The following is a 26,929-nucleotide window of genomic DNA, read 5'->3' on the forward strand; positions in this document are numbered from 1 at the left end:
TTATTGAACAATAACAATGAGTACGTTTAATTAGACGAGCGTGTCTAGCAAACCCTCTAATCGCCTATTCCTGATCCTTGAAAATCACTCGTAGATCTAAGACACCAAACTCTGTGCTACCTCCTCGGTTGTCCTATGATTCTGTTAGACATCGGAAATTTCAACCCCTAAAATGTTTGCCTGGGAGAAACTTCGTGCCACCTCCTCGGTTATCCTATGTTCCTGTTAGAAATCGGAAATTTCAACCCATAAAATTTTTGCCTGGGAGAAACTCCGTGCCACCTCCTCGGTTGTCCTATGTTCCTGTTAGAAATCGACAGAGGTGGAATAGGATCATAGGACAACTACGGAGGTGGCACGGAGTTTCTCCCGGGCAAAAATTTTAGGAGTTGAAATTTCCGACTTCTAACAGGAACATAGGATAACCGAGGAGGTGGCACGGAGCTTCTCCCGGGCAAAAATTTTAGGGGTTGAAATTTTCGATTTGTAACAGGAACATAGGATAACCGAGGAGGTGGCACGGAGTTTCTCCCGGGCAAAAATTTTAGGGGTTGAAATTTTCGATTTGTAACAGGAACATAGGATAACCGAGGAGGTGGCACGGAGTTTCTCCCGGGCAAAAATTTTAGGGGTTGAAATATCCGATTTCTAACAGGATCATAGGATGACCGAGGAGGTGGTACAGTGATTTTCAAGGATCAGGAATAGGTGATTAGAGGGTTTGCTAGACATGCTCGTCTAATTAAACGTACTCATTGTTATTGTTCAATAAGTTGCTTTATTACAATAATTAATTTACAGTTTATCATACCTCAGGTACCGCAAGTACATACATTTTTGAGCTCGTTTAAAAGAATATTAACAAATTGTCGAGTCTTGTCGTCAGCTCCTTCTCTCGTTTCTTCAGGTTGAGACCTCGTAGAGTATCCGGCCATCACCTGGTTGCTCGATGTAAAATCCAAGGTAAGGATTCCCTCTACTACTCTCTGGAAGTCCGTGAGAAATTCCTCTTCAACGGTAACAGCCCACCAAAAACGGTTACGTGACGTATAACCGTTACATAACGTTTGTAACGGTGCCATCCCCTAAAGATGGCACCGATCCGCGAACTAACTTGCAAGACGAGGCGAATTTTGTTCCTTCATCAATACTCGGTGACACGAAGCCTCCGCGTTCATTCTTTGAGAAGCCGTTCGAGGACCTCATCTTTTTTGAAACACTCGATAAGGAGGTCTTCGTACTCTTCGGGGATTTTGAGGTTTTTATTCCCCTGAACGGATCCCTTACTCTGGACACGTTTAAGGATGGTCTTTGCAAGAATCCTCTCGACTTCTAGGTATTTCTTGTTGAAGGTAAACCACAAGGCCAAAGCACACCTTTTACCTTTTAAAATCCCCCGAACCCCGTGAAGATTTTCATCATCTGCAGAAAAAGCTACCATCCTGCCACAAGACGGTTTCACCTTGGGAAAAATCACGGTTCTTAATATACGACGATATAAAAAAATAGGCGAAGACCTAGGAAAAATGAAAAACATTTTAAAAATATTTTCATCTCAAAAGATTAACCTACCACTCCCTGAATTTCACTAGCCGTGTTATCCTTGGAAAAGATGAATTCTCCACCTTGAAAATCATCATTCAAATATAGAATCGCCGAATAGTCTCTCCACACGTAAGCAGGGCTTTCCCGGGAACAATTGCCTTCGCGTTTAACTATACAATTATCTGCATGAATTACATGGCTGAGATCCTGCCGATTCGGGGGTGAATCTGCAAAAACATGAAGACGAAAAAATGTATTAAAAAATAACGAATCAAATTAAATCAACTATTGTTAAATTGAAGATAATGTGGCGAACTGACAGGGAACCCGAACGATCGTAGCGTTACCAAGTTATTTCAATGATTTCGCATTTTTATAACCGACTGCAGAAATGAAATCGATGATGCTATTTATAACATTATGGAATATTCAATTTAACACGTGTAATTTACCGGGTAAGGCAGATCTGCATACTAGATGGGTGTATGTAAAGTAGAGGTGCTCTTTAAGGTAAAAATAAGTTACCACGTGATGTCGAACTGCCTCCGTAGCAGTCAAAAACAGTTCCAAAAGCTGCGGTCCCAGTATCCCGTAGTAAACCATCTACGAAAAAATTGTTATTAAATGCTTTATCGTTGAAACGGGTGAATCTATTCTCCCTCGTTAAACTAAAAATTTTTTACTTACAAGCGCAGCTCTGCCAATAGTTAAACCTTCGAACTTCTCGTAAGGCGAGTGCGGACTTTTGTTCTCGTCATAGCCGTCACCTTCCACGGATCCCATCTGTAATAAAAGAGAGGAACGATTTTAACGTAATTTTGTTCAATCGAAGATACATCTACTTTCGGTAAAAAGTTGTCATTCCCTTACTCCAGCCAATTGTAAGAGCATGGCGCATTCCGTCCTACTTAAGAATCCATCCGCGGCGTACCGCAATTTTCCGCCCAGTTGTTCCTCATTGCCTATTATGCGAATCCCCTCGTTTGACTTATGACTGCCATGATTTATTTCCGTCCGATGCTCCTCCCGACCCATGTCGAATATCGATGGACTCTTTGACGCGTCCAGTTGCGAAGACGGAGACATTCCTGGAAATGGATGCAAGACCGATCGCATTGGTAGGATCTACAAAAATAACATTGACGATTAACTCTCGCGAAACGGCAGGAGTTTGACCGACCACGTTTCTCCTTGTTAAAAATGTCCACCACCGACTTTACATTCTTCGAGCGATTTACACATCCCGATACGACAATCGAGTGATGATATTTATTTCACAACGATCCGGCACGTGTTATCTCTAACGGATTTTTAGCATAACTTCTGTAGTTACGATTATCCGCGACCAAAAACTACAAACAACTTTCTCGGCTAGATAAATGTGATACAAATTCCCCGCCTTTGCTACGTAATGTGAGCTGCAGATGCGTTCCTATAGTAGCTGCAAGATACTCGAGAGCACGGTTGTATCTTTGTCAAATCAATGAAGATAAATAAGGAGGAGAAGATACTCCCTCGGCTGACTGGTTTTAATACGTATTCGACCCCTGTGCATCTAATGCACCGAGATGCAGCCGTGCAAGCCTGGTTGCAATTATATAGGCGCCTTCAAAAATTCGTCGTATGGAAACTTAAGAATTATTCGAATCGTAACGATTAATTTGTATCTCCCCGGATTTTATCCTTTTTAGAACATTTTAAGAACTTTTCAGTTACTTGCAGTGGCTGACATCAAAGAACACTCGAGTACGGCTTAACCCTACTTGGAACGATAAACGCAGCTCTCCACGCTTCTTCGGAGACTCAGGCTAGATTTTTTAAAAGTCGTTTATTTTTATTACAAAAAGTACAAAGATTTTACTAACGGAAGAAAGGACGAGGTCGGAAGTGTTATAGGAGATTTGGAATATAATTGAGAAAGAAGTTTGCAGAGCCCCGCTGATGAGATCACTCCGTTACGTAGACCGAATAAAAGCCCACATTTAAGTCTGACGTTGGATGGTCAGATTTGTGCTCGCATCCAACTTTGAACAAAGAATAACCAAAACTAGTATCCGAATTTACGTCAAAATCGATATATGTTTAGAGGTGCTGAAAGATTTTCGAGCTAAACCTTTGTTGCACCTCTTAAAAAAAAACAAAAATTTTACTAGATCGTAGCAAACCTCTTGTAGGTTTTAAAAATCTCTTTTTGACGAGTGCACAATCAGGACATCGATCGACGAACAACCGGGTGATACAAAATATAAAAGTACACGGATTGCCCGAAGGTACGCATTTTATAAATGCAGTCAAATGTCCGTTACCTGCCCAAGTGAGTTTTCACTATTTTCTTCGCGCATCTCCGGTTTTTCAGGCTCATCCTTCTTGGTAAACGTTTTTAGTTCCTTTTCGAGCTCCACAAATTCCTCCGAGATATAATTCAGTAGCCTCAATTCATACTCCTGGCGCTTTACGTATTTCAATGCTTCCTATGTGTGAATAAAAATGTACCGAATTTAATAAACTTAAAAAAAAGATCGAAGAGTTTATCTTAAGGTCTTGAAAAACATGCACATTCGCATGAAAATGCATTACCTCTCTCGGCATAAAATACTCCTCCTTAACCTTCGGCAGTTTCGAGTAGTATTCTCGATTTTGTAACATGGTCTCATCTCCCGGAAGAAACAGAAGATAACTCTCTACTGCGGCACACGCTTGCTTCAATTTTCCAACTGTTGGTGCAGAAATAATATGTATTTTAAACGTGACACACCCAAACGAATATCACGTAATTGAGAAGAATTTTAATATCGACCGCATTTGTCCCTCGAGGAGTACTCACGACTCTCAGCTTGGGTCGTAATAAGTTATACGTATGCCGGTGGAATAAGGTCGAGTAATGATATAAACGGCGTTTTGTCAATGACTTTAAGCATAAGTGTCATCACATAATTTCAGCACTTACGTTTATAGTAGGCAAACTGCAAGTAGTGATAATAGCTTGGCAAGAAGTTTTCGCGAAATTCACCGTTTATGTTGCCGAACGACAAGGAGCAGCTGCGTTTGCACTTCAGGCAGTAGGCGAAGTGATCTGGAAAGAAAAAATCAGAAATCGTATTACAATTTATAGACACGACCGTATTCGACGTCGTTCTGGAAAATCTTCGAATACTGACTGGCCACCGACGAGGTGAATTCCGAATTCCATCCCTGATTGAAAGGTCCCTCGCAATAAAACCTGCAGTCTTCTTCGGCAGTCATGAATTCCCTCAAGGACTTCTCTAACCGTCCCACAGCTTCTACGTAATCCTCTTCGTCGTATGCCGATACTCCGTTGATGTACGTCTCGACGAAACTTGCAGCCTCCAAATCCAAAACGTCGTCATCTTTAACGCCCGGAAGTGTCAGGTAATACCGCAGATTCTTCAGACTCATCTCGTGTTTGGGATGTATCACGAGGAAGGTGAAGATCGCGTTTGCCGCTTCTTGAAACCGATTTCGCTGAAAATTATAATATTAACTAAATTAGAAAACGTTCGTTACGTCCTGAAATGAAATCGCATCGACATGGGTAAACTCCTTTGACGCTGTTTCAATTAAGCATTAAAGAGTCGGTTTCGCTTAAGTGGTCCTTAATTACCGGAAATTAAGATAAATGAATGCAAACGTTTAAACTTCGAACGAAACACGTGTCGTCGAACCGATAACAAGCTTATGGCCTTTTTTCTCAGCTTTCGTTCTGCACAAAAATGATAAAATTAAATTATCACGAATTACGTAACCCCTCTGCGCCGATTAGCGTTCCCGATGGAACTTTCAATTATTTTATAAACTTCACTGCGTTCAAATTAATACCGACGTTAAGTCGTAGAGTATACTCGTATCGTACAGGCAAAGGTGCGCCCTGAAACGTAAATTCTAAGCTTATCGAGTGCTTTTCGAGTTTACGACGGAATCGTGACTGGAACAATGATGCAAAATAACGATGACGAAGGTTCGCAATCGCGTAGAGAAAATAGAAATTTAAGATGCCGGACAATGCACCCCGGGGGCACTACAGGGCATCGCCCCAAATTCCGATTTTAAAATCTTCAACGGATTTTTAATTACTTTCAGTTGAAGCTGTAAAAAAAGAATCGTGGGGCGTCGCTTAGAGAGGTAAACGACCCGGATACTTTTGTCGGGCATTTAACGATATCTGTCGCGATCATAAAATAAACTTGAAACGATATACGTCCTTGCCAGGCACGTAGGGTTGAAAAGAGGCAAGAGATTGCCGGTGTTACGAGACGCCGCCATCGTACACCCTCGTTTGCCCTTGAAACCAAAGTCTTACATTTGTTCCGTAATCTCCCGTGTCGTAAATATAACCCGCGGCCATTGCCTTTAAATCGAAGTGTCTAAATAATTTACAAAACCAGGCTGAACTTTTCGGGCCATGCGGAGCTTTGGACGAGTTATTTATGTAAGAGGACCTGGACTGAGCGGGTTCAATATTTTTGACCCCGTGACGTAATCTAATCACCCTGTGAATCCTGTCGGACATCACACGTTGGGTCGTCATTTAGGAAACATCTTACTCTTTACGGATTATTTTTAGCCTAGACAGAGCCGGGCTCGTGTTTCCTTTCGATTTAAAACACCCTGTTCTATTTCGACGACATAGAGATAAATACCATGTATATTGTAAGCGACATAAATTGACATACAAAATTTCTACTTCATTCTTCAAATACTCTAGAAAAATTTGGACATCCGCGCGTCTCGCGTCCACGACCGAATTAGATGGACTCCGTTATATGTTCCGCGAGAAGTTATCGAGAATAAATAAATCTTTCCATTGTTAACGGTAATCGTATACACGAAAGCTAAGGAGCGGCGAATCGAGAACAAGTGGAGCTATTAAAATATCTGCAAGTTGAAGAATGAAAAAATGGCAGTACCTGATAGTAGCATATATTCTGATACTCGTACGGTCGGCGCTCGACGAATTTCATCTCCACATGTGGCGGGAGCTGACCGTTCTTTTTCGACCGGTCGTTAATCTCGTGATAAACGCGATTGCACTTCAAGAGACACAAAGTCTCCCTCACTTTCTTCTCGTAAAAATGCAGATCCTCGACGTCCTCGGCAAAAATCGGCTCCGACCCCGCGGCTGTTTCTCTGCACGTTCTTCGACATGCCGTGATCTCCTTTTTATACTCCTTATACCTGTAAACGACTCCATTTGTATCGATATATGCGTCTCATTGATCGACTACATCTATTAATTGAGAAAAAAATATACGTAAACCTAAGATCATGGAATACATAAATTCACCTTCTCAGGGCCGTATTGAATCTCACGATGCACCGTGCCCAGTCCTCTTCGAGATACGCCTGCACGGCCTTGTCATAGAGCTCCGTCAGAGTGTCGTCATCGGAAAACTCCTCCTCGAGATCCTCCGACTCGTCGAACTCCAGGGCGTTCTCCCGGTCGTTCTTCGAGGAACTGGCCCGGGTCGGGGCCGAGGTAAGGGCCCAAAGGACCAAGAAGCAGACGACGCGCATCCTGGCTCATGCCCGACCCGCACCCTGTGACGGTCCGGCGAAGACTGAACCGGCGGCCCGAGCGCTGCCTTAAACGCGATCAGCTGCGTGGGATAGGAGTCGGTGCCTTTAAGCCGAGTGCACACCGAAAGCATCAAGGCGAAGCTGGACGCGCATAACGCGAAAGTACGATCGAAACGTGATAAAAGCATCGGATCGTATGAATACCTTCCGTCAAAATGCCCTTCGTTGTCTCGGATGATTTCGTTCGTAAATTTAAAACCGGAGTGCTTTGCCTCGCCCGCGTCCTTTTTCAAGGGTAAACCCCGCTTTACGCCGCACGCGCTGGACCCTCCGAGGAGGAATCGGAGAGCACGCGTGCCGGCTCTTTTCAGGGCTGTACATTATTTCGGCCAATAGCCCGCCGCGATTATGCTCGAGTTGCTTCGACGGTTTCACAGGAAACACGAGTTTCGTCGTTTCGACGTTCGTATCCAGCGGAGCCGAGTTTAAACGACCAAAGCGCGCCGTTTGTCGGCCGAAACCTCCTCGCGGGGACCGTTATCGAGGTGTCGCGGGGACGGATACAGATTTCCAGGAATTCCTGGAGATCCTTCAATTTCGTCTCTGGCGCAGCCGCGTAACGTCTTCTCCATTTGGGATTTCGAAATCATTAAGAATTGAGGATTTTCAAATTTTTTTCCCACCTTGAGGAGGGTCGAACGATCCTCGTTCCCGTTCGGCTTGTATGTAAACGTCAAAGCTGATTTCTAATAACCGTCGTAACGTCGGAAAGGTCGAAATACTCGACGTCCGTCGCGAAGGCTCGACCCCGCGGAGAGGAATCGTTTTCCGTTCTTACGTAAAATTCGATGGCTTTGAAAGAGTACGTCTTCGAGAAGCAGCTGGGAGCTGGTTCTTTCGGGTAAATCTCGGGCTACCGGTCGATAAAAGACGACCGTGTCCGGTTTCAAAGAAAAATCCCCTTTTAACATTTTTTTTCTCGCCCCGCAGAACGGCTCATCTCGTGAGAAGAAAATCCGACAGCTCGCCCTTCGTCATCAAGAAACAATGCCTCGAAGACTACAAAGTGAGGGCATATATATTCCTTAAATAATTTCATAAAACTTAAACGACTCATCTCCGCCGGTTTCAGGTCGTTACGAACGAAGTAAATTTATTAAAGAAAATGAGGCATCCCAATATCGTCATGTACCACGATTCCTGGAAAGAGGGGCAACAGTTATTTATTTTAATGGAATACGCTAGCCGTGGAACGCTGAAACAATATTTAAGCCGACGTCGAGTTCCTCTACAAGAGGAGGTGGGCTTGGCTCAAATTGGTCCAATTTTATAACTGGCTTCTCCGAAACTTGCTCTCTCTTTTTTGCAGGATGCTCTGTACCTGTTTGCCCAAATGGTCTTGGGCGTGCATCATATCCATAAGAAAATGGTGCTGCATCGAGACCTTAAGCCTGGAAACATAATGCTCAGTGGACCGAGAGGAGACGTCGTCAAAATTGGCGATTTTGGAGTATCGAAAAATATCGCTCGGTGAGGAGGAACGTTTTGGCTTTAACTTAAAAAAAAATATATAGGTAATACATGAAAAAGCGTAGCAATTCGATTTCGCACTTGCAGTGAAATGGGAGTAACAAGAGTCGGCACGAAGTGCTACATGGCACCGGAAGTTCTCAAAGGAACGGTCTACGATTACAAATGCGACATATGGAGCCTTGGTGTCATCCTCTACGAAATGCTGACCAAGAGATTTCCCTTCAACGTGAGAGTAAGAATGTTCTATTTTAATTTTCACGTAACGCAATATCTAAACGCTTAAACCACCTCGACCCCCGAAGTCTACAAATTTATCTCCTCTCGAGGAACGTTCGCGTAAATTAATCTCGAAACCTTTCTCACCAGAGCCAGGTGGATTTGATACGGCAAATTTGTCAAGGAGTTTTATCCCCCCTGCAACGAGGGGACGCGTCTTCGGCCGTGCGAAATTTAACGTACAAAATGCTGGACACGAAACCCGAGGGAAGGCCAAAATCCAGAGATCTGGTCCTGTGTCCGACGATAATACCTCACATCGGCCGTGTTTATAAAAACCTCGATAACGTCGATAGAGCTATGATAATCGACCAGAAAGTTAGCAGTTGATTCTGCAAAATTCTAAACGACCAAAGTAACTCCTAGAATTTCCCGTTTTAAAGATAAATCATTTTTACGAAAGAAACCGATCGAGGTACGGGACGCGTTGACGCAACCGCTGCATTTAGAAAACTACGATCACTCGTTTGCCAAGAAAGTAAGAAAATGTGTTTAACGTTTCACCGCCCAACTCTTTTGTTTTATTTCAGTTCCGTTACTCGTTAAATCATTATGAATTAATTTTATCTTAGCAGTAACATTAAGACGTTTAATCAGTAAGTATGCGTGTGTTTCGTTACCGATCTAACAATAAATATCAGTATCAGTTCGCTCGGTATTAAGTAAACCAGCTCATCTGTCCTCTAAACGCGACGTTTCGTGATCGTTACACGAGACTACATAAAAAATATGGTTCGATCGTTATTACGATAACTAATCGTAGTGTCGTTACCGATAGCCCTTAGAATATCGAACGACGTCTCTTTCGTAAGAAACGAAAAATGGTTTAATCGTAGATCTCGTTAACGCGTTTCGTGATGTCGTCGTGCGATATTCCAAAGGCCAAGGAATGAACGTAAGAAACGATAATTTCACTCCCCTGTAATTACATCGTCGAAAAGACAACGAAACTGCGAAATCGGATGAGCTCAATGGAGAAATCAGCTCATTCGGTAATACGACACAGGAGCAAACATACGAACTCCCCTCCCTGTCGGGATCGAAAACAATGATCAACCTAAAATTAAAAGTGAGTTCAAACTCTGTGCGATCCTTTGATTTTTGGCTTTTTCTCGTTTTTTAAATATCGCCAATCGTTCTCGCGACGTTCCTCATAGTCTACGGCAAAGTCACGACTGAATCATTAATAATATTCGTTCCGACATTTGACGAGTACCACCTTCCGATCGCATTTCTCCTAATTGAATAACGTTAAATCACCGAATCGCACAAAATCACAACAATCGCCTGTATAATTTAACTGACTCCCAAAAAAGACATGAAATAACGACTACGACTCCTAGTAAGCATCGATTAAATTCACGAAGAGCTTAAAAGAAAGTGCACCATTCACGCGATCCGATATATCGTATTATCATTGCGACTACATAATACTATCTACAAATCGTACAACTCTTCCTGATTTTCACGAAATTTGCGCTCCCGACCAACTGCGCCGCTTCTATTTAAAATCGACGATTCGTTCGTAAGGGTAAATCGATCGTTGAGAAAAATGTCGAAGACGTTTATGCTTCGCCTTTGGTGGATTCTAAAATTGTTTAATCGAGTATCTCGGCTAATGAGCACCATCCCGGGAGAGAACGAACGACATTGCCCGCGAATGCACAATTCCACTGGAGATAGCTCGCAAAATGCGTCGTTTAATTTTACACCTTGGATACGCGCGACGCAGTTGGTCTCACCTCGACGGAATTCTCGCGTTCCTATCACAACTCATTCCAAATGGAAACGAAAAACCATGGATGAAGGCGATCGCACCTCGCAGATTTCCTGTACTTCCATCGTGCACTGAATTTCCGAGATAATTACGCTTTATTTAATGAAAATAACTTCGATTAAAAAAAAACGTCCACGTACGCGGCGATATCCTCGAAGAGATTAATCGCGCTTTACTCAAAATCAGTGGAAGATAAAAGTGCAAGAAACCTGGAAATCTCGGCCATCCACATTAGCGATTCGATAGTTGCCAAAAGCGCGATGGTCGGTTAGTAAAATAGAACGACGTAATCGTAAAAAGATTAGACTCGCGTCAATCTCTAGTAACTAAATCGCCGCCTTCTCTACGCGTACAAATCGTAAGTCTAAACGTAATAGCAGTGGAAACGATCTTAAGCAACTCGGACGATCTAACAGATAATTATTCCTCGTCCTTTTAACGAACAGCTCCCTAAGCTACGCAACTACGTCCACTATTCTTGAGAACTTGGTCGCGAGATAGATCAGGAAACTTCCAGCGTTCCCGTGTGATTTGATTTCCTGGAGCTACCGTGAATTTCGAAACAGCCTCGTCCGTTTCGAGAATTAGACTAGTCGAATATACCTCTAACATGCTACCAACGAATGATCACGTTTTCAAGCCAAAAATTATCCCTCTATATTGGGTTGTCTATTAGCCACAAAATATTCACCTTCGAAGCGGATACATTATTCGGGTAAAATTAGGAAACATCCGACAGAGCGTCATTTTAGTGTACACTTCCCCATTGTAGCTTCGCTAAGATAATTCTGATCACTCGATCGGCTAATTTACTTAACCGAAACTCTGTAGTGTAATTAATGAATTCAACGTCAAATCAAAAGGAACCTCAGACAACCCAATGCGATTCGAAAATGGGTACCCTACTCAGGAAATCTAATCGCTTACCGATCGGTATTACTATTAATTAAAGCCTTCGCTTTTTACAACGTCAACAGCAACCGTTCTACGACATATACAGAGAGGAGAAATGTACAAAAGGCAAAGACAAGAAACGAAGCTTAAGTGCTAAACGCATCTCAGCACAATAAAATCCCCGATCGAGCATGTTACAGGGTTCCTCTTCAATTCGGTCTCAAATTCATGAAAATTCATGGCTCTCTATAAACTGTACTTTTCATCCTCCACCAAAAATGAAGAAAAAAAAGTACAATCGTTTGCTGCCTTGAATGTCATTCCGACTCACTAAAATGCTGACTACGTTCTACATTTTCCCTGTGCACCTATAACCCGAGGTTTTGGCTAGTTTAACATAATCTTAAGACTCGGTCTTTTTAGTTTTAATTAGAAATCTCGCCTACAGTTAACGGAACGATATTAATTTAATTAAATTATCATTATACAATTTGTTGACGCCGAATACCGCCGACGATTACTCCTTTACTTTTGTGGGAAAGTACCTTCTCTATTAAACATTGATACATGCGCGATTTTATGCTTTGCAAAATGTAATTATTCCTACTGCAATGTAGAAGTAATATTAGACTAAAAAGAACGGGGAATTCGAATACACGAGCAAAGCATACGGGAGAAAATAAGCAAAATATTAAATGAAAATATGTTATCGATAATACGGGATACGATAGCTCAATTTTGCTATATCACATTACGGGATACAACATTTAGATTTAAAAACATCTATATACCGAAGTGAAAATACCGTATCGTGGTTCAAAATGTTACGGCCGATAACCACAAAATGTGAATCAAATAAATCGCCGGTTTATTAATGAAGATTGAAAAATAGACAATTACTAAAAATCACAAATTTTCCTCGGGAAACTAGAATTCTGCGAGTCCCTTTACAGAATGTCGTGCCATTCGAATGAAAGATGACAGAAACGCAGGAAGTGACCTATCCAATATTTTATTAATTATTCAAAGAGATCGCTGATATGTACTTGCATCGGCAATGAACCGAGAGCCCAGTGAAAAAAGAAAATAAACCAACAATTCGGTACCGAATTTTGTTAGTAACGTCGCGAAACTGGTTCTCGACAATAAATATACAAAATATAAATCTAATTAAAAACCTAGTATTATCTCGAAGCATCGATAGAAGCTTCACGCGAGAGAATTCGAAGAGAGAAAAGCCTTGACCCCATCAAACCAAAAAACCACTTAACTCCCCGAGACTCTTGTTACGTAGTCAAGTAACTAAATTCTTAGCTTGGCTCGTTTATCACCCTGCTATCACACTTTGTACAATCTGCGAATCCCCGAGAAAATTGGGTAAGACGTTCAATTCCATTAATAAATCGCAGCGCAACAAAGCTATTCGACCGTTCGCGATTCTCCTGCGAGATTTGGACTCGTTCGTCGAGAAGAACAAAAAAAAGAACTGTTATCGTCGAGTCGATACGAAAACTATTTAGAAACATTTAAAATCAATGAGATCGGGTAAATACTGCAGGCTTAACGCGGTGACGCAGATAAATATACAGTTCGACCTTTTTAATAAACAATCCCCAACGGATCACTTAGAAAACATGTTAATTCCAAAGACATGTTTTACAAGCTCGTTTCTTCGACAAGAACGGTAACCAGAACATTGCTTGCATGGCTGGAAAAATCGCGTTTTTGAGACATGATTTTTGCTTACCCTCCTACTTACCATTAAATATTTCTAATACGGTGTCACAACCTATCGGATGTCATATACTTTTATCGTCACGCGTTTCTTTTTGGAAATCTTAACACAATGGATACGTGCCTGACTTATATTTATGACACAGCGGAAGGTGAAAAAAAAAAAAAATACAAAACTTCAGTGGCAAGTTCGAAAAATATTTTGTAACGGAATAATGCCATTCTTCGTACGTCACTATCGGCAGAACGTAAGCCAGCGATCTCTTACCTCCCTTTATCATTACGCATCTGATATGGGTATATAATATTTTCTTTATCGATCTTTTTTGAGGAAACGCAACGATCCTGTTGAATTTGTCGGCGAAACGAACCGCCGAAGATTCTCAACAGTGGACACGAAACACGAAGAAAGTTCAAAATTTACATTAAGAGATTCCAAATAAAACATTCGAACCTAAAGTTGAAAAACTTTTGATTCGCCTCATGATATACACCTATATCGCTGTTCATTAATCGCTATAACGGTAAGAACATTTTCGCAAAATGGTCGAAACTTTTGAACATCCACCTGTAAATTTGGTTTCTTCAACCTCGACTGCCGAAATTATAGCAGTACTATTCAAGATTCTAAAATGTACGCTACACCCAAAAACGTGAATATTCCATTTTCTTAAACGGTACGGCACTATATATGCTCAAAGTGAATCACATGCTGCTATATGCATCAACAAATTCTATCACGTCCGCGAGTCGAATACATGAATGACTGAACGCCAAGTGTGCGAATATATGCATCCAATAACAGAATTCGTATTCCGAACCAAATACATGTACCGAATACGTATGCAACTCTTAAATTATACAACCCTGCCCTAAGCGGAACGAACTTCGCTCGCGATGAATATTTCCGAAAGAGCCACACAAGCTCCATAAATTTCGATCTTCGACCAAGGACTAAACCACGACCGCTCTACTTGTTCTTTTTATCCTCGACAAAACTTGAGCTCGCGTCGGAACTACTCGAAGTAGTCGCCCTCGATCCATTATCTTCCGTACTATCGATCTTATTTCTCTTGAGAACTTTTCTACACTCGGAGTTACCGTCGGCGCTACTCTTACTCGAAGGCTTACTTTCGGAATCATTGACCTTAACGCGAGAACTCGAGGAATTTCTCTCGCTCGTTGCCAATGAAATTCCCGAAGTCCGCGCTTGCTCGATATTACCTTCCTGACATGAAGAAGAGACGTCTTGCCGTTTCTTAGCCAAATCCGAGCTGCCCTTCTCCTGTCGAGAAGAGACGTCCGGGAGTTCTTTCAGCTGCTCCGCGTAGCTTTTTTGTCGACAGGGCGCATCGAAGGGTTTTTTCACCGTCGCAACGTCCGAAGATTTTTTTCCCAGCTCGGATTTGCCCTCCTGTCGCGAGGGAACATCTGTATATTTTTTTACTTGATCCAAATTACCTTCCTGAAATTTCTTCGCGCCGGGATGCTCCTTGACGACGGAACGGTCATCCTTGCTAGGATTTACGCCCTTGGAAAGATGTTTCTCAGGACCGAGGTCTTTCTTGGCAGCCTCCTTGCTCTTCTCCAAGGCGACGATTTCCTTCGCGGTATAGTCTTCGCTCTTCGAGCCCGTTGGTGAATCCTTCTCCTCGGCTATCCTCGGCAACTGCGTGCCGCCACCCACATTGGCGATGTTGATGGAGATCCCGTGAGACAATTTCGAGATCTCCTGTTTCAACTCGGTTGCCGTCTTCTTCTCGGCCTTGGAATTACCGGTCTCGATGTTCTCTTTCAAAGAATCATTACCTTCTTCCGCGGACTCGATGGTATGCGTCGTTTGAGCTATGGTCACCCTGGGCGTAACCTTGACCACGGGGTTCACCAAAGGCGAAATCGAGGTCTTGTTTTCCGCAGACCGAGGATGAAGTCGGTCCGGACTGAGAGCTCGTCTCAAAAGTGGAGAACCCGGCTCCGCCGACTTCGGACGTCCGTAACTCTTTTTCTGACTGCTGGGCGTTGCGAGGGACACTCCTACAAATATTCCACATTTCGTTATCGACCTTGTCATCGCCTGTGGAAATACAACGGTTGGTAGAAAATAATACCTGGACTGTAAGACTGGGTAGTATTCGAGCTGCCCGGTTGGTGTCCCGTGGGGAAAGCCAAAGGACTCGGACTCCGAGTGGGACTAGCGGGAATAGGAGAGGGACTGGGTGTTCTCGCCAAAGGTGAAAGGGGTATGTGACCGACGGATTTCCGTCGATTCGGCGAATGGATATTTTTCGCGGCGGTGTGCAATTTGTGCTTTAAGCCGTGCAGGGTACTGGGACGCTGGTAATGCGACTGAGTCGAGATGTTCGTCAGATTTCCGGCGGAATTGTTGGAGCCTGGCGACGAGGAGTTCGGGCTCGAACACGGACTCGAATTCCCGGCGGAATGATATGGTTCGGATGAGCTGGGACGGTTCATAGGTGGGGACGGACTGCATACGGACTTGGAGCATCCTCCGAAATAAGGAGAAGACTCTTGTTGAGCTGGCAAGGAACGAGTAAACGACTGGAAGGATCTGCTCGGCGTCACCATTGACGGAGAACAGATTCCGGCTGCCATCTGGAAATTATTTCGCATAAATATTATTAAGCTTTAAAATATGAATTTCCTCATTTCAAAAATAAACGTTATCGTTCGCATTTATTTAGAAAGATATTCGTTACTTTTAAGAAAGTACGTTCGTCTTTTGGAGTAAATTGCTGATTTGTCAACGAATCAAGCGAAAAACAGCTCAAACTGAATATATTTGGCAGTTGATCAAAAAGCAATGTTACGTGAAATGTGTGACGGTTAAAAGTATGCCTTGAGAAAGGAAGCGAGCAAAGAAAATATACGAACGGTATAAACTATAAGAAAAGAACATAAATCATACCATAAGTGGAGGTTTGCTGTCACTGGGTAGAATAGGTGCCGACAAGGGACAACTGATACTTAACGGCTGCAATGAAAAGTAAAAAAATTGCACTTAGTGCTTCGTCAAAATCCACGGTCTGGCTCCTTCTCCCCCGAAATCGAAATAACAAAAATTTGGTCAAAACAAATCCATCGAGCGGGTTAATAAAAACCATGAAAAAAAAAATGCGCAAATTAAACGTCCTTACATCCGAGCAACGGAATTTACGAAGCAAAGTGTAATATCACGGTGCAAAGTTTCGAGGAAGAATTCGTTACGTAGTGACATCGAATACTGCAATTGAGTAACAAAGTTGACTTCGACGTCGCGGTACCATCCACGATACCTGTTGCATCTCTACGCTGGCGCGTTTCGAACTGATTCTCCTAAACAGCGAAGTCTTCCTCTTCTTATCGGTATGGTCTCGTTTCTGCTTTCGCTGTCGGTGAAGAGTTCTCCGAGCCATTTTGCTCTGAGCTGGCTCACGTTTTCGACCGCCGGTCTTGATACTGGTGTTCTCCAATGGAGTGCTTCGTAAGGTAACGTGATCTCCTCCACTTAACATCAGTTGTAAGACTTGGGTGTGATACAACCCTTGAACGGGTTCTCCGTTGATGTGCGTGATTAAATCACCAGGACGTAATCCGGCCTCAAATGCAGGACTAGACTGATCGACCGCCTGAAAAGAACGTGGTCATCAGCCACCATTTCACGGGAACGGGATTTTTTTCGGTAAACATATGTTAGAACTCGTCGAGCAGACATTCGCAGAAAATATAATTTTCATAATAAATGCTTACCATGACTAAATGATGCATAGTGTAGAAATCACTATCTCCGTAGTAAACTCTGATGGTATGGACAGTAAATCCAAATCCGCAGGGTCCCCTCCGAATGATGATCGGAGGCTTCAGACTAGTTACCAACGGACTCAATTCTCGACAAGGGGACGTATCTCGGGATGACGCTGTAGAGGATCCACCAGGCGATTCAATTGCCTGACTATTGATTACCGTATCGTCTGGAAGTATGGAAAAATAAAAAAAAAAATTAAGTAGAACTCTGCCTTAACATTCTGAGATGAGGACAATGTTAGGGTGAATAACATTGTGTACTTACAGGAAAATTCACTTGTAGGTATGACCAATGACAGGCCACTGGTTGAAGCAGATTTAATAACCGATCGAGACCTCTGCTTCACGCTCGGTACAAGTGGAAGGGTGCTTACAGATTCAAAAGAGTCCGTACTGGAATTGTGCTTGTCTTCTACTATCTCTCTGTTAGACCCCGCTAGGTCCAATCTGAAGAAACAGCGTTTTAGATTATATTTCAGCTACATTCAAGGACTACGAGATCGTACATGTTGTTGCCTAACTGAGATCGAATATTAGTAATTTGTCAATAAATAAAATAATTGCGGAATACTGGAAATAATTATAGAGTGATAATCTTCCTTAGAAATATTTTTTCTTACAATTTGTTTTAGAAAATGAAAATTCTTTTAGAAAACGAGTAAAACGTCGAAAATAAAAGACTGCGCCGATCCGGCTAGATAACTCACGTGTGTTCACCATCAACGGATATACTGAACCTGGGCAGCTTGTCCCGAGAATGTACATGGCGTTTCCTCTGAATCTGAGGGCTGATATCGTCCGACTCGGTTTGCGAGGAATCCGGAGTGCTTAAATTGATCGGCATTCCATCCAGAGGTGGGGTGTTCTTAACTACCGTTGATTCACTGCTGGTGACGGTTGTAACACTCGTAGAAGACGCGTCCGATTTATCACCCTTGTCAGAGTTATCGTGAAAACTATTCGCATTGCTCTTGGCAGTGGATAGAGATCGATTCTTATCGATAATGTAATTTCTTTCCACGGATTTTGTAGGCGGTGACATCGAGGCTAAAGAGCTGGGGGACAGCTGTGAAACGGTTCGTTCCAATTCGTTGCGAAATAGCGACTTCTTTGAGAATTCCAGATCCGTTTCTGGATTGATAGCAGGTGGTCGCGTTTGTGAAATTTTCCGAGATTGAGGTGAATACGACGAGAAGGACCCAAATAATGGAGAGTCATCGGTGTCGTCGGTGTCATCGCCCAGATCGTGGTTGTATCTGTCCATCCGTGCTAGAATTTCGAATAGCGTTACATCGTTTTAAAAGAACCCATTAATATTTCAATTTGAATATAATTACTGTCAAAATAACTCGTGTCATCTTCGTGCGTTAGCTGCGGTACAAACTCAGCTTTCTGCCTCAAAAGACTGTTCCAATTTACACCAAAAAAGTAAGGATGGTCTTTAACTTCGTGTGAACCACCTGTGCCCAATCTATCCCTCGGACTCTGTTGTAATAATGCCGTTATGATATCTTTTGCCTCTGGCTGTACCGGCCAATCGTCATCGTCAGGCCATTCGATGTCGTCTAAAAAGGTAATTAAAAAATACATTTAAACGATACTTTAAATTTTTTTTCATACAAGTTAGCACATTAAAATTAAGTTTCTAACGTACCATTAACAGTGTGTGAAAATAATTCTTCGGGAGTGTCGCCAAAAAATGGTACACAACCGATTAAAAATTCATACAGAATAATACCCATGGACCACCAATCAACCGGCTTGCCGTAACCTTGACGTAAAATTACTTCTGGTGCAATATACTCGGGGGTTCCAAAAACTTGTTTGTCAGAAAATTGACGTGTATCCCGGTCGATGTATCCCTCATAAAGATTTGTTGCCACTTAAGGAAAAAAAGGTAAGACGTGTACTTTAGGATGTTCAACAGAAATTTGAGGAATAAATGATCGCGAATGTATGAATACTCACGGGACATTAAACCCATTTTACTCAAACCAAAATCGGTGAGTTTGATATGACCCAAGGCTGTGATAAGTAAACTACGAAAGATAAACAATTAAGGATGTTACATTCGCAATAATAAGGTAAGATCTATAAAATGGAAACTAAATTAATGATACGCTTACTTGTCTGGCTTCAAGTCTCGATGAACGATACCATAACTATGTAAATACTCAACAGCCAAGACTGTCTCTGCGAAATAAAACCTAGCCATATCTGGTGGAAGTGGACCGATATTCTTCAATAGGTTTGCGCAATCGCCTCCTTCAACGTACTCCATTACCAGGCATAAATGTTTCTGTACGAATCAGTTCGATATCAATAAATATTTATGATTATAATCAGATATCGATACCTTTGAGATGTACCAACCTTTGTCTCGAAACTACAATACATCGAAACCACAAAAGGATTGTCCGTAAAACTCATTATGTCTCGTTCTGCAAACACCTGTTCCACCTGATTCCGCAGCATCAAATTGTTCTTGTTGATCTTCTTCATGGCAAACCTTTGTCTAGTAGTTTTCTCTTTTACTAAGTATACCGCACCATAAGCCCCATTACTGATAAGTTTCAATACTTCGTAATCATTCTCACAAGGTACTCGCTGCGACCTATTATCGTCATCCTTGTTAGAACTCGTAGACGTGAGTTGTAAATTACTGTCACTGGAACTTGCAGAATCTTCCAGCTTGTTTAGATCTTCTTGCAGTTCTGCAAAAATATATTGATCTCAAATAAAGTTACACTTAGAAATGAAAAAAAAAAAAAAAAATATCTGACAAAACGAACTACCTGAAATAGGATCTCTATTTAATGACAATTTATTAATTATGTACTGGGGAATATCGGCTTTAATTCCGACGCTGTATTTGGCTTGACCTTCGGCTTGCTCCAACAAATGGTAAAACTCTTCTGGATCGAACTCGAGGCATTCCAACAATCGAGCTGGACGAGATATTACAAGAAGCAATTTCTTTATAAGTCCCGTTAAACGCGTTGCAGCTTCTAAAGACTTATCTTTAGTCTGAAAAATAAACGAAGTTTAAATATGATATTAAAATAAAAAGTAATGAAATTAAATCTCGTATGCTCCATTTCTCAACCTCCATCAACAGATGTTCCAAATTCTCGCTCATTTCATAAAAGTATCTGGACGTGATTAATTTCTCTTGAGATTTTTGCAAACAGTCACGGGCCATTTCGATGACTTGATGATGAACAAAACGCAAAATTGGCAAAGAATCCTGTGCCATGTGCGTAACTACTTCGTATTCGTCGATTTCTTTGTTTTCGTTGATGAAATTCGTAAGGCGTTCTTCCATCTGCTGCGTCGCCTGAGCCATACAAAATAAATTGTATGCATATATTCATTTGCGTTATTTATGCTTTAAAAAATACTGCATTCAGCGTATTAATGTGTTATTCATTTATTCGATCATACTTAAGCTACGCAAGTCATGCAATGTCTATTAGCTGTGAGCAATAAATCGTTTCTTTTTAAACCGTTCTAAATTAAAGCGCTAGAAAGTGTATCGTTCTAGGAGCCAGCGTGGTCTTGTTGACTTTTCCTATTATCGGTGCTTGATCCTAAGGAATTTAGGCCAGGCACACGACCTCGGGGAACATAATGAGGAGAATATTACGAGTCTTGATGACGCGCAGTCGTGTTATTTTAGATAAAATCTGAAGAATTTTCTGTTTCCACTACGATGGTCTGGCCATCTGCCAAAACGTCTTTCCAGCTGACCTCGGTATTGTTTCCTCCAACCATTTTCAAAAGATAATCATTCGACAAAGAAAAATATTTCTTTCGTTTAAGCGTTCGACGACACGATGATTACTGAATTTTCAGTAATTGACAATTATATTCTACTTATCATTTTCTATTTTTTAACTTTTTAAATTTACTATTTTAAATATCAAGTACCTTTGGAAACCGTTCCTTGTATAAAGTATTCATCATGACGATCTCACTGTCCAGAACTGGCGAACGACTGGGACTACTGCAATTAGAGTAGAATTTTTTAGAGCATGAATGTAATTTTAACTACCTTTCACATAAATCTCAGATATAATAGATTATGGAAGAAAAAGTGATTCCATTAAAGTTAAGAACTAAATACCTCAAGCTGCGGGATCGTGGTCGATGTAAGGGTGACCTACGGCCTTCCTCGTCCAGACCCAAGGATACGCATCCTGGTATACTGGATATACTGGATATGCTGGATCCAGGGAACCCCGGGTGCGATGAACAGGGCGTTCCTGGCTTGGAAAAGTGGCACGACAGCATGCGAAGTTCGTCCTTGGTCGGGACATTTGGCAATTGATGCAATCGCTCTTGGCTCGAACACTGCGACTGATGGTACATACATGACCATTTTTTAAATAGCAAATATCGTGCAAATCCATTCAATTAATAATATTAAAAAAGGAATTTCTTCGCTCACCGAAACATTGCTGGAGCCAGGTGTGGTTCCATATCCACTAGACGGCAAACTAGCCACTGACCACCTTCTACCGTCCCCTGCTGCTGTAGCACCAGCACCGATTCTTCAATATTAAACATTGCAATAAACATTTAAATGTCTTAATTCAATACCCTGCAGTTTGTCCACATATTGTCCGCTACTTGTAAAGATTTGGCACAATTATTTTTTGTCTATTATATATCGAAGAGTAACGTAACAAATCAGAAGTACATTGAATACTTTGAACGTACATTCATGTTTGCACATAAATAAATAAATACATCTAACATTATCACTTATTTTAACTTTATCATTGTTACACCAGCGAAAGAAATAATAATAGGTGCGGAATAGATACCTTTTAATCGGAGCAAAAGCAAAATGTGGGCTGGATGACATCCTAGGACTCTCTAGGGGGCTTCCTACAATCGGGACGAACGCTATAGAGGGAAATAAGCATAAATAAATTAATGAACTATCATACAGCTATAGTAAATAATAGAAATACGGTATCGTTAATAAAATTTTTCCCTAATTATATCGTGTACCCTGTCGTCGTGAAGCACTGACAACCGACAGCTCCATCCCACATCTAATTGAAAGAAAGTCTAATGACGACTTTGACATATGTATATACTGGTCCACATTATCTATGTAATAAATGTGTAACTTATATAGCACTATACGTGTTCTATTTTTAAACTCTGTTACGAAATTGACTGTCAATGCAGAGGATATGCTACTACTTATCTCGCCCGAGTCTATGGTATACATACGTGCTGTAATAACATTTATAAAAAGCACATTCTCACTGATCTCTAAAATGATATTGCAATACGTGCTACTAACTAATTCTTGCATCCAAAAATAATGAACCCTTGCCAAAATGTTTATGCAACAGCTTCATTTGGTCAATGCACGTATATTATATTTGGTGCAGTCCCTCCAAGACCTATACTCCTGTATTTATTACAGCGTTACCTTGCCGTTAAAGTAAACTCATTAATGTCTCAGAATACTTATTCAGGCACTCCACAGATCATATTGAAAAATTAAACATTCTTACCAGAGAGGGGTGAATGACATCTTGGTAACGTGGGAGAAGTTGTTGCTATGAATGATTTACGGTGAACAGCTTTCGCCATACGCCGAGGAATGTTGAAGTCACGCTATACATACAGAATTTTTTCAGTTTAGAGTTATTCTAAACAAATCTTTAAGAATTATTATAGTAAGACTCACCTGCACGGATAGAGATGGTGCCGATTTACCAATAGCAGAATTTCGCATGCGAGCCAGGTTTGACGACTCGCTACTAACTAAAAATTTTAGAAATATTTTAAAAATAAAATAAAAGTTATGAAAAATATTTTCAAGCATAAATATAAAAGCAAGAAAGAGTATAGAAGGTAACAATTAGTCTAATGACATTTACAGATTAAATTACAAAGTAATGACCAGGTCGAACGGGTGCTTCCTTGCTTTCCACTTTTAGAGGTAAGGGACAACGAGGTAACTCAGGCTCCATACTGCTCCGTGCTTCTTCTGATTCCGCTTGGTCAAATACAAGAACTCGGGCTGAGTTACCATGTGATCGCAGTCGAGGTCTACTCGGTCTATTCCTTGTCTGATCCATTGCCTCTTCCCTCATTCACCCGATACTGTATGAAACCTGAAAATAATTACAAATGGTGACCATAACGGCCAAAGATAAGAAAAATTAATTTGATAACAAAAACATGAAGGTAACATGTACTTTTCGGTAGCGATTGCAAAAATTCATGAAAAGGTGAATGGAGTTACCAGATCGGAACGTTGTAAGGTACACCCTGTTAAGCGAAAAATTTTGAAGACTAGTTGTACAAGTAGAGGTTAAAAGCTTACGCTGAATTACCTACAAACCCCGAGGAAAGAGATGCTTAAGTTGTATGGGGCTGAGGTCACGATCGCGAGGTAGAAGACGCGAAGTACGAAGACGGTGGCCGCAAAGAAGGTTGAATTCGTTGCCGAAGATTCGAGCCCGGAGCGCGAGAGCCATTCTCGCAGGACGCCGAACCCACCCAGGGGCTGGGAGCCAAGTTTTCGCGATCAGAGCCTCATATTTTCTCCGACGGGGGGAATTAATTACGAAACGCGAAGCAACCATGAGATCTGACTCATGATGGACACCCGCGCTTGCCACAGCTCACGTATGCACACAACCGTAACTGACCGTAACGCCTATTGCCCATGATAGAAGAAGGCAAGACACGCTCGATCCCTCACACTTTCGACCGTCGTCAGACATCTAGCGGCCCCCTATTGAACTGTTCTATGATTATGATGGACATACATACAACTTGTTCCATGGTAAATCCAAACGTGACTGGTATTGGACAAAATGGCGGTATGGCCAGCTCGCGATATTGAATACCGGTTTCTGATCTATGTTATTTTTTGGGCACATGGCTAAACAGATTTTGATTTGATTTGCGTATGACGACTCGTAAGATAAATTTGTATCTGACTGGAATATTTTTTTTATTTAACCGCAGCGTTATAGAGGGTGTATACTCTAAAAATATTGTTTAACGAGCAGTAAACAGAATATTACAAATTATTCCTACAATGGAATATAACAAGGAGGTGAGACGCGGTTTTTAATTAATAAAAATATAACAGAGGTGAAACGCAATTTTCAATACGTTCAATTTTTTTCAGGGAGATTCGGTATCCTTAACTGGATCTAATAGTAGTATTACATCTAATGCCGACGGTACATCAAGGCATAATCCAAAAATCTTATCTGAAGATGACACCCAAATACAACTACTTAAAGAAGCTATGTCTGAAACTGTCACTGAAAATGGTGTCTTAATTAAGGAAATTTCTGAGTTATTAGCTGAACTAGAAATTAATTCAAAAACACTGCCTAATGACATTAAAGAAGGCTTACAAAAGATGTGTTTAATTATTAAATCTGAAGGGATATCAGAATTCGATGAAACAGCATTAGCAATCGCTCAAGAAAGAAAGAAATTCGAAAAAAGAAAAAGTGAATGGGAAAAAAAAATTTTAAAGCAAAAACATGAAGCTGTATTTAAGAGGTATGCATCTTGGCAGAAGAAACTTGGAACGATTCAAGAAGCTGTCACTTTGCTTGAAAATCAAATAGAACAAGCCCATAATCAAGCAGAAAATGAATATCCAAATCATGTTTTATTGACCTCAAAAATTAATGATTATAGAGAAACAATTAGTCAATTAAAGGGACAGTTAAATGATATGCAAGCTGTAGAATTTGATTCTGCTGTTATTCTAAATAAATTCAAAAGTTATATGGAATTAACAGGTACCTTATCTGAGTTAAATCAATCTTTAAGTTATTATAGCGACCTACCACCTAATTTATTGCAAGCAAGAGCACTCCTTGAAAGTAAACAAAGAGAATACGATGAAATTAATAAATTAATGTTAAAGAATACTTAAACTAAGGTTCGACGATATGAACACACTAATTACAGATATATTTTTATCATCGCCATTGATTAAAAACTACCACTGATTCATACAAGTTACTAGACTCAACCTGCCTGTATTTACCTTGCATGATTTGTTTATATGTCTAAATTTTGTATTCATGATAAAATTTTTAGAATAAATGAAATTTTATTTGTACAATTTCTTATAATATACATGTTCAGAATCCATATTTCGATTGTGTTTGTTTCCTTGTTAGTCGGTTTTGTGCCCATTGATTCTTTAATTCAACTTCCATAACTTTAGCTTGATGTGCTAAATATGTTATCTGATGTTTCTTTTTTGCCTGAGAACTTGGTCCCGCAGACTGCATAGATATAGGTCTTTCTGCAGGTTCCTCTGTAAGTGCCTTAACTAACCATTCCCTTTCATCTGGCTTGATGTCTTCTCCATTTATTTCAATAATATTTGCTTCATCCATTACTTTCTCTTTCCTTTTCACACCGCGTCTACCACATAAATATTCTATAGCTTTTTCATCAAAAGCTAAATTTCCTTCAGAATCTAAATTATATTCCTGCTCTGGCACTGGTAATTTTGGACCAATCTCTGCTTTATTTTTTAGTAAAATTTCTTCTCTTGGTAAATCATAAACACTAGTAGTTAACGTTTCTGCTGTATTTCCTTGAATTGGGACATTAACTGTAGAATTTGTATTGCATTCGGTTTGCATGTAATTACTATTTTCGACTGTCAAAATTTCATTTTTAACATCATTATGTGATACGTTAATCACTGACTGAAATTTATTAATACTGGTAGATTCAAGTATGGAAGTTGCATCATCTAATAAAGGCTTGGAATTTGGTAAGATTTTTTCCTCGGACAAGGAAAAAAAGTCAATTTTACCAGATTCACATAGTTCACCGTTAACTTCCTCTTCCTCCAAATATGAATCTACATCTACTGATACTCTAGTATTTAATTTTGGAAGCAAACCAGAATTTCTGTTCTCTGAATGCATAATTTTAGGCTGTTGTTCATTTAAAATTTTCTTATTGAGAACATTTGGAATTAAAGATTTTGACGTCATTGTTATCGATCCTTTAGGTGGTGGCAGAATAGCAAAAAGACCTGTTCCTTTCTAAAAAAAAAATATTCAACACAACACATTACATCATCATACATATAATATAGATTTAAATAAATTGATGTTATCCAAATACAAACCTTTGACGGCTCCACCTTTTTACGTTTCTTTTCATTATCTTCTTCTAAATCCTTAAACTGAAAAAATTGAATAAAACTTTAATTACTTTGTCAAGGAATAATTAAATACATAATACCAATCTTATACTCAAACAAACCTGCAATAACGAAGGAAGAGTTATTTTAACGGGAACATGGTCTTTCTTTCCCGGTTTCTCCCAGCCTTTCCTTTTAACCTTGTTTGACAAGATATCAACTTCAGCTTCGTTCAAAATATCTGACCGAATTGTCTTTGGTTGTGGCAAATTACCAAACAGTGATTCGGTCGGGTTCTCTGACTTACTCGATACATATTTTTCTACAGAACTGCTGACAATTGCAGCGGAATTTTCAGAATTTTGTTTCGAAGTGGCAGGTAAACATAGTTCTGAGGCTTTTAAATCTTTAACTTCCGTTACGTTCTCAATTTCATCCGTACTGTCGTCGCTGCTATCATACGCTACCAAGCTCATTTTTATACTCAGCAACCCTTTTGACGGGTTTATTTTTTAATCTTAAAAATCACAACGGTTGTATCCGAAAGTGAGTTAGAAAATCGCTTACGGATTAGGTTACTGGCTATCCCATGCTGTCCTCTGTGAAGAATTCGGGCGGCTCACCCAAACGCCATTATCTATCCATAACGTCCAGCCTCG

The 26,929-nt window shown here is 40.7% G+C and overlaps 5 protein-coding genes across 11 annotated transcripts; 2 read left to right on the forward strand and 3 right to left on the reverse strand.

Moving 5' to 3' along the window:
- Window positions 1-797: 797 nt before the first annotated feature.
- LOC105698050 (prolyl 3-hydroxylase 2) lies at window positions 798-7,109 on the reverse strand. The gene is made up of 11 exons (XM_012421934.2): window positions 6,848-7,109; window positions 6,471-6,738; window positions 4,704-5,028; window positions 4,493-4,618; window positions 4,123-4,259; window positions 3,852-4,016; window positions 2,416-2,670; window positions 2,233-2,328; window positions 1,998-2,148; window positions 1,573-1,772; window positions 798-1,462 (listed from the first exon to the last, which is right to left on the reverse strand). The coding sequence occupies exons 1-11, from the start codon at window positions 7,075-7,077 to the stop codon at window positions 1,175-1,177; spliced, it is 2,241 nt and encodes a 746-aa protein (XP_012277357.1). The 5' UTR covers window positions 7,078-7,109; the 3' UTR covers window positions 798-1,174.
- LOC105698049 (microtubule-associated serine/threonine-protein kinase 3) lies at window positions 7,079-23,750 on the reverse strand. Of its 6 annotated transcripts, none has more exons than XM_012421932.1 (23): window positions 23,461-23,750; window positions 23,025-23,238; window positions 22,809-22,885; window positions 22,633-22,735; window positions 21,925-22,006; window positions 21,546-21,648; window positions 21,222-21,454; window positions 21,026-21,101; window positions 20,202-20,432; window positions 19,891-20,122; window positions 19,469-19,809; window positions 19,222-19,394; window positions 19,064-19,134; window positions 18,750-18,977; window positions 18,433-18,660; window positions 17,803-18,364; window positions 17,361-17,542; window positions 17,042-17,262; window positions 16,588-16,920; window positions 16,221-16,286; window positions 15,403-15,907; window positions 14,756-15,328; window positions 7,079-7,160 (listed from the first exon to the last, which is right to left on the reverse strand). In XM_012421932.1, exons 2-23 carry the CDS (start codon window positions 23,215-23,217, stop codon window positions 7,147-7,149), a joined length of 4,827 nt encoding a protein of 1,608 aa, XP_012277355.1. In that variant the 5' UTR covers window positions 23,218-23,238; window positions 23,461-23,750; the 3' UTR covers window positions 7,079-7,146. The 6 variants fall into 6 exon arrangements, with proteins under 6 accessions (XP_012277355.1, XP_012277354.1, XP_012277351.1 ...); XM_012421931.1 differs by having other exon boundaries at window positions 7,084-7,145; XM_012421928.1 differs by lacking the exon at window positions 7,079-7,160 and having other exon boundaries at window positions 9,388-15,328; window positions 17,833-18,364.
- On the forward strand, window positions 7,847-9,538 carry LOC105698051 (serine/threonine-protein kinase Nek8-like). Of its 2 annotated transcripts, none has more exons than XM_012421936.2 (6): window positions 7,847-7,981; window positions 8,071-8,146; window positions 8,213-8,380; window positions 8,450-8,610; window positions 8,698-8,845; window positions 8,980-9,538. In XM_012421936.2, the coding sequence occupies exons 1-6, from the start codon at window positions 7,929-7,931 to the stop codon at window positions 9,217-9,219; spliced, it is 846 nt and encodes a 281-aa protein (XP_012277359.1). In that variant the 5' UTR covers window positions 7,847-7,928; the 3' UTR covers window positions 9,220-9,538. The 2 variants fall into 2 exon arrangements, with proteins under 2 accessions (XP_012277359.1, XP_012277360.1); XM_012421937.1 differs by having other exon boundaries at window positions 7,914-7,942.
- Window positions 23,751-24,048: 298 nt separating the features above from the next.
- On the forward strand, window positions 24,049-25,223 carry LOC105698217. Its single transcript, XM_012422268.1, has 2 exons — window positions 24,049-24,191; window positions 24,267-25,223. Exons 1-2 carry the CDS (start codon window positions 24,174-24,176, stop codon window positions 25,032-25,034), a joined length of 786 nt encoding a protein of 261 aa, XP_012277691.1. The 5' UTR covers window positions 24,049-24,173; the 3' UTR covers window positions 25,035-25,223.
- LOC105698216 (proline-rich protein PRCC) lies at window positions 25,195-26,898 on the reverse strand. Its single transcript, XM_012422267.2, has 3 exons — window positions 26,393-26,898; window positions 26,256-26,312; window positions 25,195-26,169 (listed from the first exon to the last, which is right to left on the reverse strand). The coding sequence occupies exons 1-3, from the start codon at window positions 26,744-26,746 to the stop codon at window positions 25,246-25,248; spliced, it is 1,335 nt and encodes a 444-aa protein (XP_012277690.1). The 5' UTR covers window positions 26,747-26,898; the 3' UTR covers window positions 25,195-25,245.
- Between the last annotated feature and the right edge of the window lie 31 nt (window positions 26,899-26,929).

The sequence above is a fragment of the Orussus abietinus genome, unplaced genomic scaffold, assembly GCF_000612105.2.
Source record: "Orussus abietinus isolate OABI.00-Male unplaced genomic scaffold, Oabi_2.0 scaffold1, whole genome shotgun sequence".
NCBI lineage: Eukaryota > Metazoa > Arthropoda > Insecta > Hymenoptera > Orussidae > Orussus > Orussus abietinus.

Bases quoted from the DNA above. Each gene is read 5' to 3' on its own strand.
- LOC105698216 (XM_012422267.2), bottom strand. From the start codon at position 26,746: ATGAGCTTGGTAGCGTATGATAGCAGCGACGACAGTACGGATGAAATT. The intron at 26,313-26,392 runs GTTTGTTTGAGT...CAATTTTTTCAG, and splicing joins CTCTTCCTTCGTTATTGCAG to TTTAAGGATTTAGAAGAAGA. The intron at 26,170-26,255 runs GTTTGTATTTGG...TTTTTTTTTTAG, and splicing joins AAAAGGTGGAGCCGTCAAAG to AAAGGAACAGGTCTTTTTGC.
- LOC105698050 (XM_012421934.2), bottom strand. From the start codon at position 7,077: ATGCGCGTCGTCTGCTTCTTGGTCCTTTGGGCCCTTACCTCGGCCCCG. The intron at 2,329-2,415 runs GTAAGGGAATGA...CTTTTATTACAG, and splicing joins TGCTCTTACAATTGGCTGGA to ATGGGATCCGTGGAAGGTGA. The intron at 1,463-1,572 runs GTAGGTTAATCT...ATTTTTCCCAAG, and splicing joins CTAGTGAAATTCAGGGAGTG to GTGAAACCGTCTTGTGGCAG.
- LOC105698049 (XM_012421927.1), bottom strand. From the start codon at position 23,217: ATGAGGGAAGAGGCAATGGATCAGACAAGGAATAGACCGAGTAGACCT. The intron at 22,886-23,024 runs GTCATTACTTTG...TAAAATTTTTAG, and splicing joins GGAAGCACCCGTTCGACCTG to TTAGTAGCGAGTCGTCAAAC. The intron at 16,287-16,587 runs GTATCGTGGATG...TTTTCATTGCAG, and splicing joins CCAGCGTAGAGATGCAACAG to CCGTTAAGTATCAGTTGTCC.
- LOC105698051 (XM_012421936.2), top strand. From the start codon at position 7,929: ATGGCTTTGAAAGAGTACGTCTTCGAGAAGCAGCTGGGAGCTGGTTCT. The intron at 8,147-8,212 runs GTGAGGGCATAT...CGCCGGTTTCAG, and splicing joins AATGCCTCGAAGACTACAAA to GTCGTTACGAACGAAGTAAA. The intron at 8,611-8,697 runs GTGAGGAGGAAC...TCGCACTTGCAG, and splicing joins GTATCGAAAAATATCGCTCG to TGAAATGGGAGTAACAAGAG.